Genomic DNA, 15232 nt, shown 5'->3' with positions numbered 1-15232 from the left:
CAGTTGCAGTCAGTCAAGGGAGCGCAATCCCAGGCGCATCCACATCAAAAAATTCTGTGTCGCGAGTTTTGGCATGTGACGCTTGATACAAATTAAGCGCTTGGTGCGCCTAAATTTAGTTCAACGATGTGCTACATTTTGGTCAAAGAAATTCAATTCCACAAAGCACACCCCCTTCTAACCCCTCCATCATGATATATAAAATCCCCAGCCGCTCATCAAACTCGATACTCTTTATATCGTTAACCCATGAATAGGGCGGAGGTACCAGACGCGATTCGCAGAAATCAGGGAGCGACTTGGGAAGTACTGGTCGATGTACACTTGATGTCCGCGTAAATGCATCATAGTGCACCAAGAATATTTCAGGCTTCGAGTTTTCTGAATCAATCGGCAAGTGAGCGGTGCGCGCAAACTCTGTGTTACGCGCTACATTGGCAGCAGTGAGGTTTACTCCAACGTCCACCTCGAAATCATGATCTGCAAAAACCCCGTCCATATCCAAGTCCACATCGCATATAAAGACTCCCCATGCACCAGACTCGGAGCCTGAGCACGGGACCTCGAAAAATTGCAGGCCTGGAAGCCGACACTGGTGTGCTGCTTGGGTATGAATTACACCATCGATTTGCGCCAGGTCGAAATCCCAGAAACAACATTCAGTGTATCGCTCTCTTCCGCATTGAGTGACATAGTATGCCGTTGTTGCCAATCGGTTTTTGGGCGATGTGGTGCTGTGATTTGTCGTTTGGATTCCACTCGCGTAGAAACCACACCGTTCGTAGGAAAGAGTGGTTGTAGGAGAAGGCATGTCTGTGCTGGATGAAAGGAGTTTGAGCTCTTGTCGTGACCCTGTGACATCGGAATCAGAATAAGGGAGGTTGTCCTTTGAACATCTATACATCCACGAAGACCTAGAATTACTGGCAGTGATGATAAGGTCTTTCTCGCTGAATGAAAGGTCGACAGAGTCCAACTCTAATTCCTATGTTTTGATGGCGCACAATGGTCAGCGAAAGGGGTTAAACCGTATATTTCGAGCTACACACCGTCAGATCCGTCTCAATAACATACTTCACATCAGTATTCACATTAATTGCAATGAGATGAATGGATGTCGCCATTTTGGTGATCACTATAAGACCCTGATCGTTGATGGCGCAGGAGGGATACATTGCTGGAAAGGTAGCATCGAGGGATGAACGATGAAGGACAGACAACTGGACATTCGAGTAGGAATAGGAAAGGGAAGGAGAGTTGTTGATAAGGACGTCGTAGTCCAAGCGAAGCACAACCACAGATGTCGCAACAAATTCATGTGTCGTCTCTGCGACGAGCAAACAGACCAAGAATCTCCCTTTTTCAGCCGATAGAGTGCTCTTTGCCAGGATGTTCCTGCCAATGAAAATTTCGGACAGCACTGTCCCCTTGGTCAAATCCCAGCATTTAGCCCTGCCATCTGTGGAGTCACAAGTCAAGTACAGGTTGGTACCGCTGATAGGAGATATCGACTCGATGTCGCGAGTGTATCCCAAGTACTTCGAGACTCGAACAGGATGTGGGCTTGGAGATGAAAGGATTTGTTGACGTTGCAGAGTGCGCAATGCCAAAGTCTTCAAATTCTGAGTCCAATCTACGAATGAAGGGCAAGCAAGGGGAATAGAAGAATGGCGGAGAGTTTGGACAAGTATATGCCAGAAACTGTGATTGGATCGGAGAATATGTAGCCTCTGCGATGTAGAGACCAATGAAAGGGCATCCGGTACAGGCAAGAATGAAATCAATTCCAAGAGGACATCCAAAGGGAGGTCTTGTAGTAGCTTCAACCGTTGTGCGGTACTAGCGGAGTTCATGGTTCACGTGCAACCCTGTCTATTTACATACACTATACCACCATCGCCGCAGGTCTGGTTCTTTTATATAACTCTCCACCCACCGTCAGGCCTTCAAGCCTCAAGCTTCAGGTCCATCTATGTAGCAAGGCTCAGATATTAAATGAATTTGTTTTCTACTAATTCGACAGTGCCAACTCCAGATTCAAAATTACTTCTGCTGTGCACCTTTCAAGGTGGGTAAACGCAGTACTACAGAGATAAAATACAGCATACATAATAAGTGTAGAAAACAGGATTGAAACCAGGTTTTCTCAAAATCGATTGGTTGGGGGCCTCAGAGGACCCCATTGTCCCCGTCGATTTCCGACGGTGGCTTGTGCTCGTTCCCATTCTTCTCCGCAAGTCCATTCTTTGGCACGAGGTCTTCCGAAGTCACCGCTGATGATGAGTATCCTCCATACCCGTAGTCAGAACCATGCCAGCGCCTGGGTAACGATGAAGCTATAGATCGTGATTTCCAACTACGAGCAACATTCCGCCAGTTGAATGGAGGTTTTACCATCATGTCCCCATTGAAGGCCGTTTTTTGTACGGAACTTATTTGCCTACGACGGTGCCATTTCAAGAGTGCGATGAGTGCGATGATGAATGCAAAGGCGACTCCGCCGACTATTCCACCGATAATAGCTCCTAGATGGCTGGGTTTTGAAGTACTTGAGGCACTACCGGAAGGAATGAATGGTCCTGCCGTGTTTGTAGTGGGCTCGGTATGGCTCGGAGTTCGAGTGGTGTGCAGAATTCTTCAAACTATGTAAGCTTGACTTTCGCTCAAGATCAAGCACGCTTACTGAGACTCTGTGGTAGATGTAGATGTCGTGTACAAGGTCTGAGTTGGATCAATGATAAGCCTGAACGAAAAACAATGAGAGATGCAATGATTCCTTGAGGGTTTGGACGCACGGTGCACCGTCGCTTCTAAACCTGAGTCAGGAATGATGATACGCATCTCATTAAGAAATAAACTCACATCACCAATGAAGTTACTACTGGAGGTGAGATATTATACTCTGAGCCTGTAAGGGAAGTAGATGAGGAAGCTGGAGAAATCGTCGGTTGGGGAGTACTGATCTCCTGTGTAGCTGCTGTTTCTGTCGTGGAAGTGGAAGATGATGACATCTGCGAGAGTGCAGGCTGTGGTATAGCGTTGGGCGGTTTTGGTATCTGTACAGAATGCGTCGTGAATCTAGTAGATTTCTCCTGGTTACTAGATTCTGCCTTTGTCTCCCTTGTCCCATGGTAAGCCTTGGAATTCAGTTCAAAATCTCAACCACTTACAGATTGTGTATGAATGAAACTATCGCATTTGAACCTAGTACATTCCCAATTGGAAAATTGACGTTCTGAGACTGTACAGAGGAAATTTGTACCATGGGGATCCTTCAAGTACAGTAAGTATCAGCTCGGTTCTGAATCTCGGGATCCCGTGAGCAGCCCGTTTACCAGAAGAGCAGAAGCCTCATGGCCAATATCATGGTTGAGGAAAATCAGTAGGGCGAAAAAATCATCGAAGGGGGTGAGACAGGGTTGGCACCCCTTTTAAACATTTTCAAGGCCAATGATCATCAACATTCTGCGGAAAGATCATCAGGATTATCACTGCCTCTCAGAGCATGAAGTTGAGCTCGGGATGCATGGTGCTGGATATCATTATGATTGTTGGATGAGTGAAAGAATGCGACACAAATTGTAGTTAAGATTGAAAGATTGGACTATAATCCAAGAACCTGCTCCAAAAATATACATATTGAAGGTGAGCACGACAGGCCTAGGGGGTCAAAGCGAGTCAAAAAAAGATATTGTTGATAGCACTTGGTTCTGCTCGACTTAATGCGCGGATATAACAGATACACCATCAATGATCAATGATTCTCGATTCCCTGGTCTTGCCCAAGTCATCCACCACTCGTCCACTGCATCCCTTGCGTCGTAATTAAATTGTGCCACGTATCCCGCCCAAACGCGTTCCAAAGTCGCATCATCCGCTCCCTCTAGATGGAGCGTCAATCGGAAACCATTATTACGTCCTTCTCGTTCACTGCCCGGTGGTATACCCAAGAGAAGCATCGTATTCATCTCGCTCGTTTCCATTGCTCGAGTCCGTTTTTGTTGGATTTGTTGATAGCTGCTCAAGAGAAATGAGGCGTTGGATTGTGACTGCCGTGAGGAAGAAAAGCGCGAAAAGAGTCGACCGAGAGTGAATGCGTCTTCGAACTAAAAAGCAAGAGTTATCATTTTTAAATATATTATCAAAGATTCAAAATTTGGGAAGAGGTTGTATACATACCGCAGCAGCACTGCAACAACGTGGTTTTAGCATAGGTCACAATGATGATGACAACAACTCACGTATTGTGGGTACCATTTATCTGTATTTGGGAGAGTTGAGGCGAATCATCCATACTCGCTTTCAAGTACATGAAATCATTCACTTACATATATAGAATGAGCTGCATCTCCAACTACCATCACTTGATTGAACTTGGAAACATATCGTTGCAGATCATAGACGGTTTGAATGTTCCAATGACTAGTCTTTGCTAAGCTGATGAGCTTCTTCACCCTATGTACGAAATCAAGTTCGATTCGACGTGGTACTCTTAATTCGTACCTTGCATCATACTCCTGCACCTTTTCAAGGACACTTTGCACAGGTGTTCCGCCAGAGAGCCATTCCTCGTCTTCATTGTCCAGGAGTGGCGGTTGCCCGTACGTCAAGTCAAGGAGGTAAATGTCGGGTCCGTACTAAGGTTGGACTTCAATATCCTTTCCATAACGCGAACTCAAGAGAAAAGGGCTCACTCGTGCCATAGCAACACTCGTTCCATCGCCCATGTATACCATCCACTGCAGCTGGATATCAACAGCCATGCAGAGAGTCAAAATCTGAACTGACGTACGTGGTTTTCTACTCGTAGTAATGGTTCGAGTTCCGGATCAGATTCGAGGAGTGAAACTGGAATAGACAATGTCGCGCTAATAGGCAGACATTTCATGAAAAGGCAATAATTTTTGAGATGAGAGAACCCGCACCCAACGATGGCCTTTATTGGAGAGAGCGCCGATTTCTCTGAGCCAGTCGTAGTAGAATCCGCCTCTTCCGCTTCATCTTGTTCTGCTAGTAGAACCCTGCGAGCAACGCTGTTTTTACCATCTGCCCCTATCACCTAGTATTCATCATCGAAAAAAGTTTTCAAAAAGTCGGTCATCATTGATTTCGATCTTTACAACTTACGATATCGCCTGTGACATACTCTCCGGATTTGCTGAAGACCTTTGGGCCATCTACATGGGGAGGTCTACTTGTTTGAACCTCTACTACTTCAAACTCGTGGCGAATTTCGACGCCACAGTTGACGCATAGGGTGTAGAGGTGCTCGTGAAGGTCCTTGTGCTGGTAGCAATAGAAATAATAACAACTGGGCGTTGAGAATGTATCAACAGAAGAGGGTAGGGGATGGTAGATGCAAAAAAAGCAGAAAAGTTATTGACTTACTGGTATAAAATAGAAATCACATCCCAAATCATCCATGATTTCTTGTGAAAAATCCATTTTGCCGACGAGTTCTGCGGACCCGTCTTCCTTGCCTTCAGCAAGGAACATGAGTATAGCCAACGATTCAAGGATTTGTGGTTCACACCGTAAGATGTGTAGGAGGTTTAAAACTCACATTGGTGGAACAATATCCTACGGAAATATTCAGCCATAATCAGGATCGCTCGATCATACAGCAGTTGTTGACAACATACTTACCCGGCACATTTTGTTGCCTTTGCGTTCAACGTCTCTTCCATGCCTGGTAGTTCTTGCAGTAGCCGCATCATATTTGGAGGTATTCTCACACCTCCATCCTCGTTCTGGATAGTAATTAGTCAGGGGAAACTTCAGTAACTTCCACGTACTTTTAATTGTTCTCTGCGAGATGACTTTTCCAGTACTACAACATCGTGCCCCGCTCTTTTTACAAAATACGCGCATGTCAGGCCCGCGATACCAGCCCCGGTAATAACGAATTTTAGTGCATTGGTCGAATCCGATGGCATCTTGATGTTCGGCTGGAAGGTTCCCTGAGTGAGCTGAATAACCTGGGATATAAGAGTAGGAATGAGGGTAGAACTCGAGTCTGTAAGTATGTACTCGCCGTGATTAAGTACGCTGAAGCTGATAGAATTCAAATTGTCACCCAATGCACCAAGAAACTTTGTTCAACTCCATTTGACATACAAATTCCAAACCTTTGGTGCATCCCTGAAAGTATATATGTACATTGTAGGTAAGTAAAGTTACCGACTTCGCGCTCGGCGCTGGACCTCGGAGTTCTTCGACGATACGCGATTATCCACTCTTCCCGTCCTTATCGAACGATTCAAGCCGGATTCAGACTGCATGCACGGAGTCGTAGTTGGATTTTACACGGGTACGAATTTACCGTTTGGCGGGGGATAGCCTATAGGATAGGACAAAGTAGTTGAATGGAATGTGTCCTGCTACCAATTGCAAGGAATATATAAACTGAACGAGAGTAGCCTGTCGCAACCTCGACTTAATCCATCCTGTATCGGGGTTAACAGGTTAACACATGCGGCCTTTGGCAGAAATCTAATACAGATGAGTATCATGTCTATGTAGCAGGGAATTACAATACCTCAGGCGGCTTCGACATCCGAAGGACGGGTTCCACGTAACTCTTGAAGAAGCACAAGCGTATGTACATAAATTCGCTCAATTCAAGTTGCGGAGACTGTATCAGACACACATCGTAACAAGTTCTCTAGCAAAAGCTAGCAGAAAGATAGCCTCCGTCAACCTTCCTGTTGCCGTTTGAATCACGAAGCAAGACTCCCATGTATCTATCAGGTGTATCCCGGGTGTATCAGAAGTAGTCGAAATTCGCGTACCGCTCCATCTAAGTATATTTGAAAAGAGAACATTTGTTGTATGAGGATTGAGATATTGGGAATGCAGACGGTGCAACACGTTGTACTTGTTTGTCGTCACCCTCCCTCTCAGTCGATATGATAAGGATAGGATATAAATTATAGTAGCGAGACCAATTTACGATATACTGTACAATACAATAATAGAACACAAGGGAACATACATATCTACTACATGTACAGGGGCATGTCCTGATTTTGAGGGGAAAAGGGGGGAAATATCTTTCCCGCACGGTCTTCCCTGGTCTTCCCTGCCTCAACATACATACAATACTCTTCCCAATCCAGTTTACGTCCCTCAAATATTGACCTGATCCTTCCAGTCCTTCACCACCTGGTCACTTGGACTAGCATTCTCATTCTTTAACTTCATCTCGTTATTTTGACACCCTCTTTGACACCGCTCCCCAGTGCCCACTGTCATCCACCTGCCCAAACACCCATGAAACTTGCAAACACTTCATTCTGGTTGAGTCCATCCCTAAATCCTCATTCCGTAGTCAATCCTTCGGTCATGTAACAAGTTTCATCTTCCAATTCTCTATCTTCCTCTCAATTCTTCATCACGCTCTCTTCGAAATGAGTGCACTCTAATCCTCCATTTCTCCAAAACTCCATCAGTTTTTGTGCAGTCTTCCCCCATGGTGATACATCTCCGGCACAAGGCTGTATAACATATGAACATGTATGAGTTCAATTGAATCCAGCGTTGCTCTATACTTATAAATATCTGTTCTGTACATATTGTCTACATAGAAGTGAGTATTGTAAAGTAAACACCCCCCAAGAAAACTAAGCAATCGTATCATGTATCTGCAGAGTTAGTCGCTTGCGTCAAATCTATTACCACTAATCCTCCTTTTGACTCTGATTTGATGCCTCTTCGGGAGTAATCAAACCCAACAGTCCTTCTACAGCGCCCACCACCTCTGCAGGACTCGGCACATGCCAGCTTGCAAGTGTGCGTTTGGACGAATGCCCAACTGCGACAGTGAAAACGGCTTCAGGGGCAAGGTGGATCTTCATCGGGGGGTATTTGCCGTTGAGCGAGGTATTGTTGGTTTGCGAGGCCGGTCCCTCTTCGTCATCACCATCGACTAACGTCACACTCAAGGGTGCTTCCATTACAAACTCAACCTTGCCGTTGCCGTTGGAAGATGATTCCGTCTTAGGAGAGGATGAAGGACGTTCCGTGAACTGTCTCAAGGCGCGGAACATATCCTCGTCCGTCTAGAATAGAAAGACTTGAGTAAATCATAGACGCTAAAGGTATATATATATACCTTGTCATCTCCTGCGCAAAAGATAAACTCCACCTCAGGGTGCTTGTACACTAGCCTCTTCACAATCTCGCCTTTGTTCACAGCAATTGGCCGTACTTCAAGGTTCTTTTTGCCAACCAGGACTATGAACAGAGATGTCTACTCAGTAAAACAAAGGAGGCATGATTGAAAAAGGAATGACACACACCCTCAATGGGCCTCTTATGGGCAACATTATTTTCTAACAAATCCTGGCACTGGCGACATTGGAATTGACCCCACTCAGGATCAGCACCCCGATAATGCCATGTGATACTTGACTTTTTTACTTCAATGTGCGAGCCTGTGGTACGTTCTGTGTAATAGCGGAAGACTTCATAAACTTCGGACATCCAAGACATATCGAGCTTAGAGGTGAAATTGCGCCAAGGGGATGCAGAACCATCTAGAGAAGGTATTGTTATTTGACGCACTCGTTGAGGGAGGCCGAACGAAATTACCTGTGCTACTTTTCGGTTCTTTTACGAACCCGCCATGTTCAGCACTGAACCCCAACCCTCGGCCGCCATCAGCAGTCCCTACGGAGCCAAGGTGTTCATCGAGGAAATCAGCATCCCGGCCTGTAAAGAGCATGAGTAAGCCTAAGCACTTCCATGACGTGAGAAAAGACACCGAAGATCCATAGAGATCAAAGGACTGAACGAAGCAAGTACTCGCCAGAGATAATGTAAACCAAGTTCCTCTCATCTTTACAGAGGTTATTCAACGCGTTCAACGCCTGCTCACTTGGTACAGCGGCTGAAGGAACTTTAACGATGGGTGCGAGAGTACCGTCATAGTCGAAGAAGAATAATCGTGTCGGTTTCACACGAGGATGAGTAGGTTGATGAGTTATCGAGGCTGATGACGATATGGTAGACGCTGCATCGTACCACTTTCGCAAACGTGCAATGTCAAGGTAAGGAATGCCCCTCTTTGATCCCCCTGTTGCGTTAGCATCGCTCTTGCCATGGACACTCGGTGTCATCTGCTGCAAGAGCATCTCTGTCAACACGTTCGCCCACATGTGGCTTGTTCGGGTGGTGACGACATCGTAAAGGTACCTTTTATGAATTGAATGTTGAATCTCAAAAGGAGCGCTATGTTGAATAAACTTACTTGTGCCGAGTAGCTTTCTCTGCCTCTGGCATGAGTAGAGCGCGGTGCATAGCAGAAGCGACGGTGTGTAGGTCCCATGGATTAACCCAGAGAGCGCCCTGTGTTGAGCATCCCGGGGAGGAAGAATCATTGTCAGATTCTAGAGATATTATGTAGAGAAAAAGGCTTATGAGATATTTCGAACGACAGGAACGCGCCAGATGACTAACCACTACTGAACCCATTCAGGGCAGGACCCGACTTCCCATTTAGATCGTTGGCTGTATAGGCAGAAGCAGCGTATGCAATCGGATCTCCTCTTACTACAGGAGTTGGGGTGGGGATAACAGAGGGAGAATTGGAGTTCCACGCGAATTTGCGCTTGGATATGTCTGTTGAAAAAGAAGGTCGCGTGAGGGTGGGGCGAGAAGGATAGCTATATGACGCGTACCAATCCCGTTCAACCTCATTTTGTTGTTCGCTATGTTCATGTTTGGCGATGCCGGACTACCGTGTCCATTGAGTCCGCCGGGTGAGATGGGCTCTTTCTCACCTGCACCAGATCATTAGACGGAATCGACAACCGAGCATTCAAGAAGGAAGTAGAAGACTGACCACTCTCATTCGTATCACCTGGTCCCTTCGGCCCTAAGATACCCATCACGCCCATGAGTTCAGAAAGAACAGAAGGCGATCGTTTGGTGCGCTCCTGTGCAATAACAAACTCCATACTGGTTGTATTCATCCCATCCCTCAATGGTGTAATCACCGCGAGATCCGCTACACTCAGTAGAGCGTAGAATTCGTCCTTCTTCAACGTTTGATGATAGTGATGACAGGGAATGAAGTCAAGTGAACCGTAGGTGCCGTTTATGTGTGCTACGAGTTCAGACACTTGACGTTCGAGTTTAGGTGAATCTGCGAGTGATGGACTCGTCACCTAAGAGGAAGACAACATTAGTATTTGACATCATGAGCAAGAGTGAACGAAATGATATGTATGATAAAATCAACTCAAAAAGCATATCATACTCACTTGGATCATTACAACCCTCCCCACCCATTCCGGGTACATCTGCAACATCTTTTCGAACGCTCTCAGCTTTTGCAACACTCCCTTCACAACATCCAGTTTGTCCCTTCCGACAATGATCTTCTTCCCTTGATACAACGTCTTCAAAGCATCGAATTTAGGTTTGATTCCAGGTCTTAATACGTCCCTCGCTACTCGTTCAGCGTCAATTCCGACCGGACAGTAGCTAACGGCAGTAACGTGAGAAGAGGATGGGTTTTCGATACCACGACCGCCAAGCTGGGATTCATATCCACAGACACGTATGCAAGTAGAGACAAAATGCCGGGTGTAAGAGTAATTCTGGAAGCAGACGAGGTTAGCTCCGAGCATACCGTCGAGAATTTCCTTTCGCCTGGGAAGACATCTGAATACTTCGGAACTCGGGAAGGGTGTATGGACAAAAAGGCCAACTACCGCATCCGGCAGCAGTTCCCTAAGTAAACTGGGGAGTAGAAGTAGGTGATAATCGTGTACCCAGATAAGGTCTCCTGGGCGATAAAGCTCTGCTATCCTACGTGCAAATGCGGCATTGGCAGCTTCGTAGTGAGGATAATGAGAGTCAGCAGAAGCATACTCAGTGGCAACATCCTGCCAAAGGAGGTAGTGGAAAAGAGGCCACAGGATTTGTTTGCAGTAGCCATCATAGTAACCGTGCGCGACGGGAGAAGACATCCAGACAGCTGCGTAGCCTGTGTGATGATGACCCTTGTCGTGTGCTTCGTGTACGTCGTCCTCTTCACCACCTTTAGAAAGTAGTTCGTTCAACTGTGTCCTGTCATCTTCCGTCACCTGCCCGACTTCTTTCTTCTCGTCTTCTGAGCCCTCGATGTCACCCGTCCAGCCAACGATGATCTGTTCGTGTGTTGCACTGAGCGATCGAATACCAGAAATCATCGCTGCGTGGCCGTATCGCGGGCCAAGTTTCCATTTCCTCGAAGATGACGAGGCTTCGTCTTTGTCGATATGTAGAGTGCAGGTAACCGGTAAAGAGTGACAGACATGCAAAATCCGTCCACTCAGCACTACGCCATTTCGTCGGTGTCGATCTTCAAGCTGCACGATAGATGCTCTAATGTCGTCTAGAGTAGGTAGGATTGGCATCTGCATCACCGTAACTAGCAAATTCCGCCAGCAAGCTGAAAGGTGGAAGTGAAAGTCAGATGCAGAAATGAAGCAAGTAAGTTAAAAGATGGCGGCTAACTTTGACTAGCTCTGACTGCTTCAGAAACGAGAGGTATTAGAGACGATGGGTCGATTAAAGTAAGTTGTAGTTATAAAGATTTCAGCACGAAAGAATTATCGTGAGAGTTCTCAAATTGGAAACTTGGCTCCTATCGTAATGATTATCCGATCCTTCACACAACGACCGTGCTAGATATCATTCGCCAAATGCTATCACTTCCATCGAAGAATCATCGAATCATTCTTTTTACGATTGCTCTCGAATCGCTTTCTCCCCGTTGCTCTATCGCCCAGTGATTTTTCCGCAATGGATCCGATTTTTACACCGATACACACACGCTCGGGTGAAGATAGTCCTTTCCCTGCCACATCAGGAATCTGGCTCTTCTCCTTAGACCGTTCCAAATACGATATCAAGTAGCGCTATCCTCTATATGCGCTATCAAGCAATGCGAATAAATTGTGGTCAAACAATGGTACGCTGAAACCCCTCAATTTCTCCATGTACATTTTATCAGCTTCCAAAAAGATTTGTTACCTCCTGATCGTCACTAATGATATAAAAAACCATGTCCCCTTCGCATTGACATATTTGAATGCAAGTTCTAGATTCCAAAATCCTGCCAAAACACTTTTGGACAATCAGTGCTGATTCCTGACACGCATGACCTGTGAGTAGAATTTACTCATCCATTTAAGCACACACAATATTTCAAACTATGCGCAAACATTGGTCCTCGGGGAATCCGCGACGTGAATGTTAAGAAATCAACATTCTCGACGTGGAAATAAATGCAGAAGCAGGGAATATCCCAATCTGACATGAATAATAAGCCTTGTCAATAATGATCAAATTAAACCTCCTGTAAAATCTAAAAGTTGCGTTAAACTCAAGTCAGTAATGGATGATACTTGAGCGAACAAAACTTACAATACAAGGAAGTATACTTAACAGCAACTGTGGAGCCAGGTGTACACTCTATACCGTTCAGTGTACCCTCATCAGCACCTTGAGCACGTCGTTTGAAACTTCCACTCGCTTCAGTAGGTGGTTGACCACCCGTCGTATTCGTCCGATAAACTTCCTGTGCCAAACCTCCTTGTACATTTGTGAGGTACAGCCAATCTATATTTGCGCTACCATCCGGAGACGGTATATCTCCTACAGCCCTTCCAATCACATACGCAGCGTTATTGCCCGCAAATGACTCGGAGGTGAAGTCCCATTTGGGACTGAGGCCACTTCCTGTCGGATTAGGAACAAAATAATGCTGGCCAAGGATGGTAGGGACACTGGGTGTTCCTCTGTAGGCATGAAGGACATCGATGAGGGTGGATTCAGTGTAGTAGGTAGGCGCGGCAACCCATAAGCGATAAGCTTCGGCGGAAACATTGGAGAGATCAGCAGTTAAGTATTCACAGGAGACGTCGTAGAGCTCAGCTACAGCACCGACACTCCTACCAGAGTGAACAAGGATTAAGCCGAAATCCTTTATGCTTTCTAGAAACTCACGTATAATTTCCTGTACTCGAACACGAATAATTCTGTGTGCCGATCCCTAATCCAATTTGAGTGACGTTATATGTGGGATGTACGAGTTCTCCGCGCTGATTAGGTACCATAGCTGTGGAGACAGCGCAACCGGATGAACTGGTATCGAATGGTGAAGCCAATTGGCGGCCTTGAAAGGACACATTGGAAATTTCAAGTGGACTAGGAACAATAGAAGCGCTTGAACCTAGACACAAATTGAATGCTACCAGCATGGCGACAACAGTGGTGGAAGATGGGAGGATCATGGTAAAAATATGCGAGATGAGAAAAAAAACCCAGTAGAAGAAATGAGGGAAGAGGCTAGCTCTCATCATTATTTGCGCAACGTTATATATATGCTAATTTCTCTTCAGCACAGATTTCGATCAAGACAATTTGCCATTTTGAACGTGCGTTAGAATTCTAGTGGTTCAAGAGTGGCTCTAGTGGAAGCGGAACGAAGAAAGGCCCGGAACGAGGGGGTGATGCGCAAAGCACCCTGCACAGGTTATGTTAAAACTGATTTCCCAAGATCGGACTAACCCACATAGGTATAATGCATACAGTACCAGCAAGTACACGAGTTGAACCAACTGGAGGATAGGATAGGATAGTGGGTGCAACGGCCATACCTTGTATAGCAGTCCCGCGGCCCGCCTTCAAAACAAGTCATCTTATTCTTCCAAATTATTTGTGCCCATGGACTTGAGGACTCTGCAAGGGGATAATTCAACAAATTGCGCAGTGTGCTTAGCGCGGAATTTGGCTGTTTCTCAATGAGATCGTGTCGGTTACCTTACCTTTACCATCAGCGCAGCGCCTATTAATAGGGTCGTTTCGGAGGAAGGAGGGAGAACCCTTAAGAAAGGCAGTCCAGTCAGACTCATATGTAGTAGCTACTAGTCATCCCAGATTCCCAGTTGTAATAATGCACTCCGGTGAGCATGTTGAGATGTGGGTGGTTGCCGATCCTCATTGGGAATCAGTTGCAGTCAATATCATATATGTAGTAACTTAACAAGGGTATTTCCTGGGACCCGCTTCTATGAACTCTTTACCAACCATTGCTCTGGTCCAACTGCTGACTGAGTCATACTGTAAGGCGAGGGCGCCGTAACATTCTTTGCATTATTCTGCACAGGCGCTGTTCTTGAGTATTTTTACATAACCACTTAGAAACACAGGAGATTCAAACAACGTTGTATACTTGGCCGCACCGATGTCGGGGGACAATTTGGAGGCAAAGAAGTGGATGTGACGTTGAGCGCCGATCGTGGCATGTAGCAACCTCAAAAATACTTATTGAGTAAGTACAGTGAACTGCGTCGCAGTGCAGCACTGCCAATGTTCTCCTGCAATTCGAGAAGATGTTGATCTTCAGTACACCGTTGGCTCATCTTCGACATTAGCGGTGGCCTGTCGATATTGACTGCTCGGATTGTAAGTCCAGTGGGAATCTATCCAAGATATTAGGTTGAGAGGCTATTGATTGTAGAGCAGATGCTAGGCCTATCGTACAGTACGGTTGTCTTTCATATTAGCTGTGCTATACAAGAGCATGAGCGTCCTTGAAGTATATCATGAGTTGCACCGAAAGTGCAATAGCATCAACAGATTATGCGCAGTCGATAGAAGCCTAGTAGCCATCACAGTTATTCGTGTCAGTCGCCTCGCTACTAGTACAAGTATTCGATGTGCAGAGTCATGTGAAAAACGGCGCGCACCGTATCTTGTCGGAGATCATAATGTGTTGAAACCCCGGGCGCCCATAAAGCAGTTGCAAGACGTCCTATGGATAGGGTTTACGAGCGAGATGAACAAGAATGATTGAAAAAGATATACCTGTGTCGGAAGCTCGAAAAAAAAACAACGGTCAGACGGGGGACGTAAACACCAGCCAAAATTGTGACAACAAACAACGGCAAAGGCGGAGCAGATGGCCCAACACAGTCGTTCAGGCTTTCCAATTGGCATCCAACGTATACCGGTGCAAGTCGAGAAAAATACAGAGCCGGATATTTCTTCGCAACTTCCAAGACAAATTTTGGAGCTGTCGCTAATTCAGAAGACAGCTGCCTGACATATGGGGGAGCATAATTCAGAGCAGCGGCGTGAGAACCTTCGCGAGGTCCTGGCACGGTCCAACACAATAAGGTGCCGTGCAGAAATTAAAACAGATGAAAAAATCACCGCGAAGAATACGGAAAAGGTT

General features: G+C 45.9%; 6 protein-coding genes across 6 annotated transcripts; all 6 read right to left on the bottom strand.

Moving 5' to 3' along the window:
- Positions 1-142: 142 nt before the first annotated feature.
- Positions 143-1853, bottom strand: C8R40DRAFT_1167374 (uncharacterized protein; the record flags this gene model as incomplete). The annotated part of the gene is made up of 2 exons (XM_046231009.1): positions 143-985; positions 1050-1853. 2 exons carry the CDS (start codon positions 1851-1853, stop codon positions 143-145), a joined length of 1647 nt encoding a protein of 548 aa, XP_046089748.1.
- A 98-nt stretch (positions 1854-1951) lies between these two features.
- Positions 1952-3424, bottom strand: C8R40DRAFT_1090557 (uncharacterized protein). The gene is made up of 6 exons (XM_046227482.1): positions 3336-3424; positions 3171-3272; positions 2863-3120; positions 2796-2810; positions 2684-2743; positions 1952-2635 (listed from the first exon to the last, which is right to left on the bottom strand). Exons 1-6 carry the CDS (start codon positions 3365-3367, stop codon positions 2170-2172), a joined length of 933 nt encoding a protein of 310 aa, XP_046089747.1. The 5' UTR covers positions 3368-3424; the 3' UTR covers positions 1952-2169.
- A 295-nt stretch (positions 3425-3719) lies between these two features.
- Positions 3720-5936, bottom strand: C8R40DRAFT_1167372 (uncharacterized protein; the record flags this gene model as incomplete). The annotated part of the gene is made up of 13 exons (XM_046231008.1): positions 3720-4106; positions 4180-4189; positions 4242-4261; positions 4329-4455; positions 4504-4637; positions 4695-4739; positions 4793-4868; positions 4926-5059; positions 5128-5286; positions 5389-5480; positions 5564-5580; positions 5647-5750; positions 5796-5936. 13 exons carry the CDS (start codon positions 5934-5936, stop codon positions 3720-3722), a joined length of 1446 nt encoding a protein of 481 aa, XP_046089746.1.
- Positions 5937-6158: 222 nt separating this feature from the next.
- C8R40DRAFT_779092 (uncharacterized protein) lies at positions 6159-6859 on the bottom strand. Its single transcript, XM_046236187.1, has 4 exons — positions 6792-6859; positions 6650-6732; positions 6539-6580; positions 6159-6492 (listed from the first exon to the last, which is right to left on the bottom strand). Exons 1-4 carry the CDS (start codon positions 6822-6824, stop codon positions 6381-6383), a joined length of 270 nt encoding a protein of 89 aa, XP_046089745.1. The 5' UTR covers positions 6825-6859; the 3' UTR covers positions 6159-6380.
- Positions 6860-7530: 671 nt separating this feature from the next.
- Positions 7531-11604, bottom strand: C8R40DRAFT_1090548 (glycosyltransferase family 20-domain-containing protein). Its single transcript, XM_046227481.1, has 11 exons — positions 11506-11604; positions 10266-11440; positions 9845-10169; positions 9681-9782; positions 9460-9621; positions 9251-9389; positions 8810-9195; positions 8593-8712; positions 8301-8537; positions 8114-8235; positions 7531-8060 (listed from the first exon to the last, which is right to left on the bottom strand). The coding sequence occupies exons 2-11, from the start codon at positions 11409-11411 to the stop codon at positions 7680-7682; spliced, it is 3120 nt and encodes a 1039-aa protein (XP_046089744.1). The 5' UTR covers positions 11412-11440; positions 11506-11604; the 3' UTR covers positions 7531-7679.
- Positions 11605-12335: 731 nt separating this feature from the next.
- C8R40DRAFT_1090532 (uncharacterized protein) lies at positions 12336-13816 on the bottom strand. Its single transcript, XM_046227480.1, has 3 exons — positions 13568-13816; positions 13000-13519; positions 12336-12944 (listed from the first exon to the last, which is right to left on the bottom strand). Exons 2-3 carry the CDS (start codon positions 13353-13355, stop codon positions 12377-12379), a joined length of 924 nt encoding a protein of 307 aa, XP_046089743.1. The 5' UTR covers positions 13356-13519; positions 13568-13816; the 3' UTR covers positions 12336-12376.
- Between the last annotated feature and the right edge of the window lie 1416 nt (positions 13817-15232).

This window comes from Lentinula edodes (genome assembly GCF_021015755.1).
Source record: "Lentinula edodes strain Le(Bin) 0899 ss11 chromosome Unknown C8R40scaffold_6, whole genome shotgun sequence".
NCBI classification, from domain to species: domain Eukaryota; kingdom Fungi; phylum Basidiomycota; class Agaricomycetes; order Agaricales; family Omphalotaceae; genus Lentinula; species Lentinula edodes.
Note: the sequence above shows the minus strand (reverse complement) of the source record. Positions and strands in the feature narration are given on the sequence as shown.

Excerpts from the sequence above, each read along its gene's own strand:
- C8R40DRAFT_1090557 (XM_046227482.1), bottom strand. The coding sequence starts at position 3,367 with ATGATATTGGCCATGAGGCTTCTGCTCTTCTG. Across the intron at positions 3,121-3,170 it reads GTTTCATTCATACACAATCT|GGAGACAAAGGCAGAATCTA; the intron begins GTAAGTGGTTGA and ends CCATGGGACAAG. Across the intron at positions 2,636-2,683 it reads ACATCTACCACAGAGTCTCA|AATTCTGCACACCACTCGAA; the intron begins GTAAGCGTGCTT and ends CATAGTTTGAAG.
- C8R40DRAFT_779092 (XM_046236187.1), bottom strand. The coding sequence starts at position 6,824 with ATGTTCTCTTTTCAAATATACTTAGATGGAGCG. Across the intron at positions 6,581-6,649 it reads GCTAGAGAACTTGTTACGAT|AGTTACGTGGAACCCGTCCT; the intron begins GTGTGTCTGATA and ends TGCTTCTTCAAG. Across the intron at positions 6,493-6,538 it reads GGATGTCGAAGCCGCCTGAG|ATTTCTGCCAAAGGCCGCAT; the intron begins GTATTGTAATTC and ends CATCTGTATTAG.
- C8R40DRAFT_1090548 (XM_046227481.1), bottom strand. The coding sequence starts at position 11,411 with ATGCAGATGCCAATCCTACCTACTCTAGACGACATTAGAGCATCTATC. Across the intron at positions 9,622-9,680 it reads AATGAGGTTGAACGGGATTG|ACATATCCAAGCGCAAATTC; the intron begins GTACGCGTCATA and ends CTTTTTCAACAG. Across the intron at positions 9,196-9,250 it reads GAGAAAGCTACTCGGCACAA|GTACCTTTACGATGTCGTCA; the intron begins GTAAGTTTATTC and ends AATTCATAAAAG.
- C8R40DRAFT_1090532 (XM_046227480.1), bottom strand. The coding sequence starts at position 13,355 with ATGATGAGAGCTAGCCTCTTCCCTCATTTCTTCTACTGGGTTTTTTTT. Across the intron at positions 12,945-12,999 it reads TCGAGTACAGGAAATTATAC|GAGTGTCGGTGCTGTAGCTG; the intron begins GTGAGTTTCTAG and ends TCACTCTGGTAG.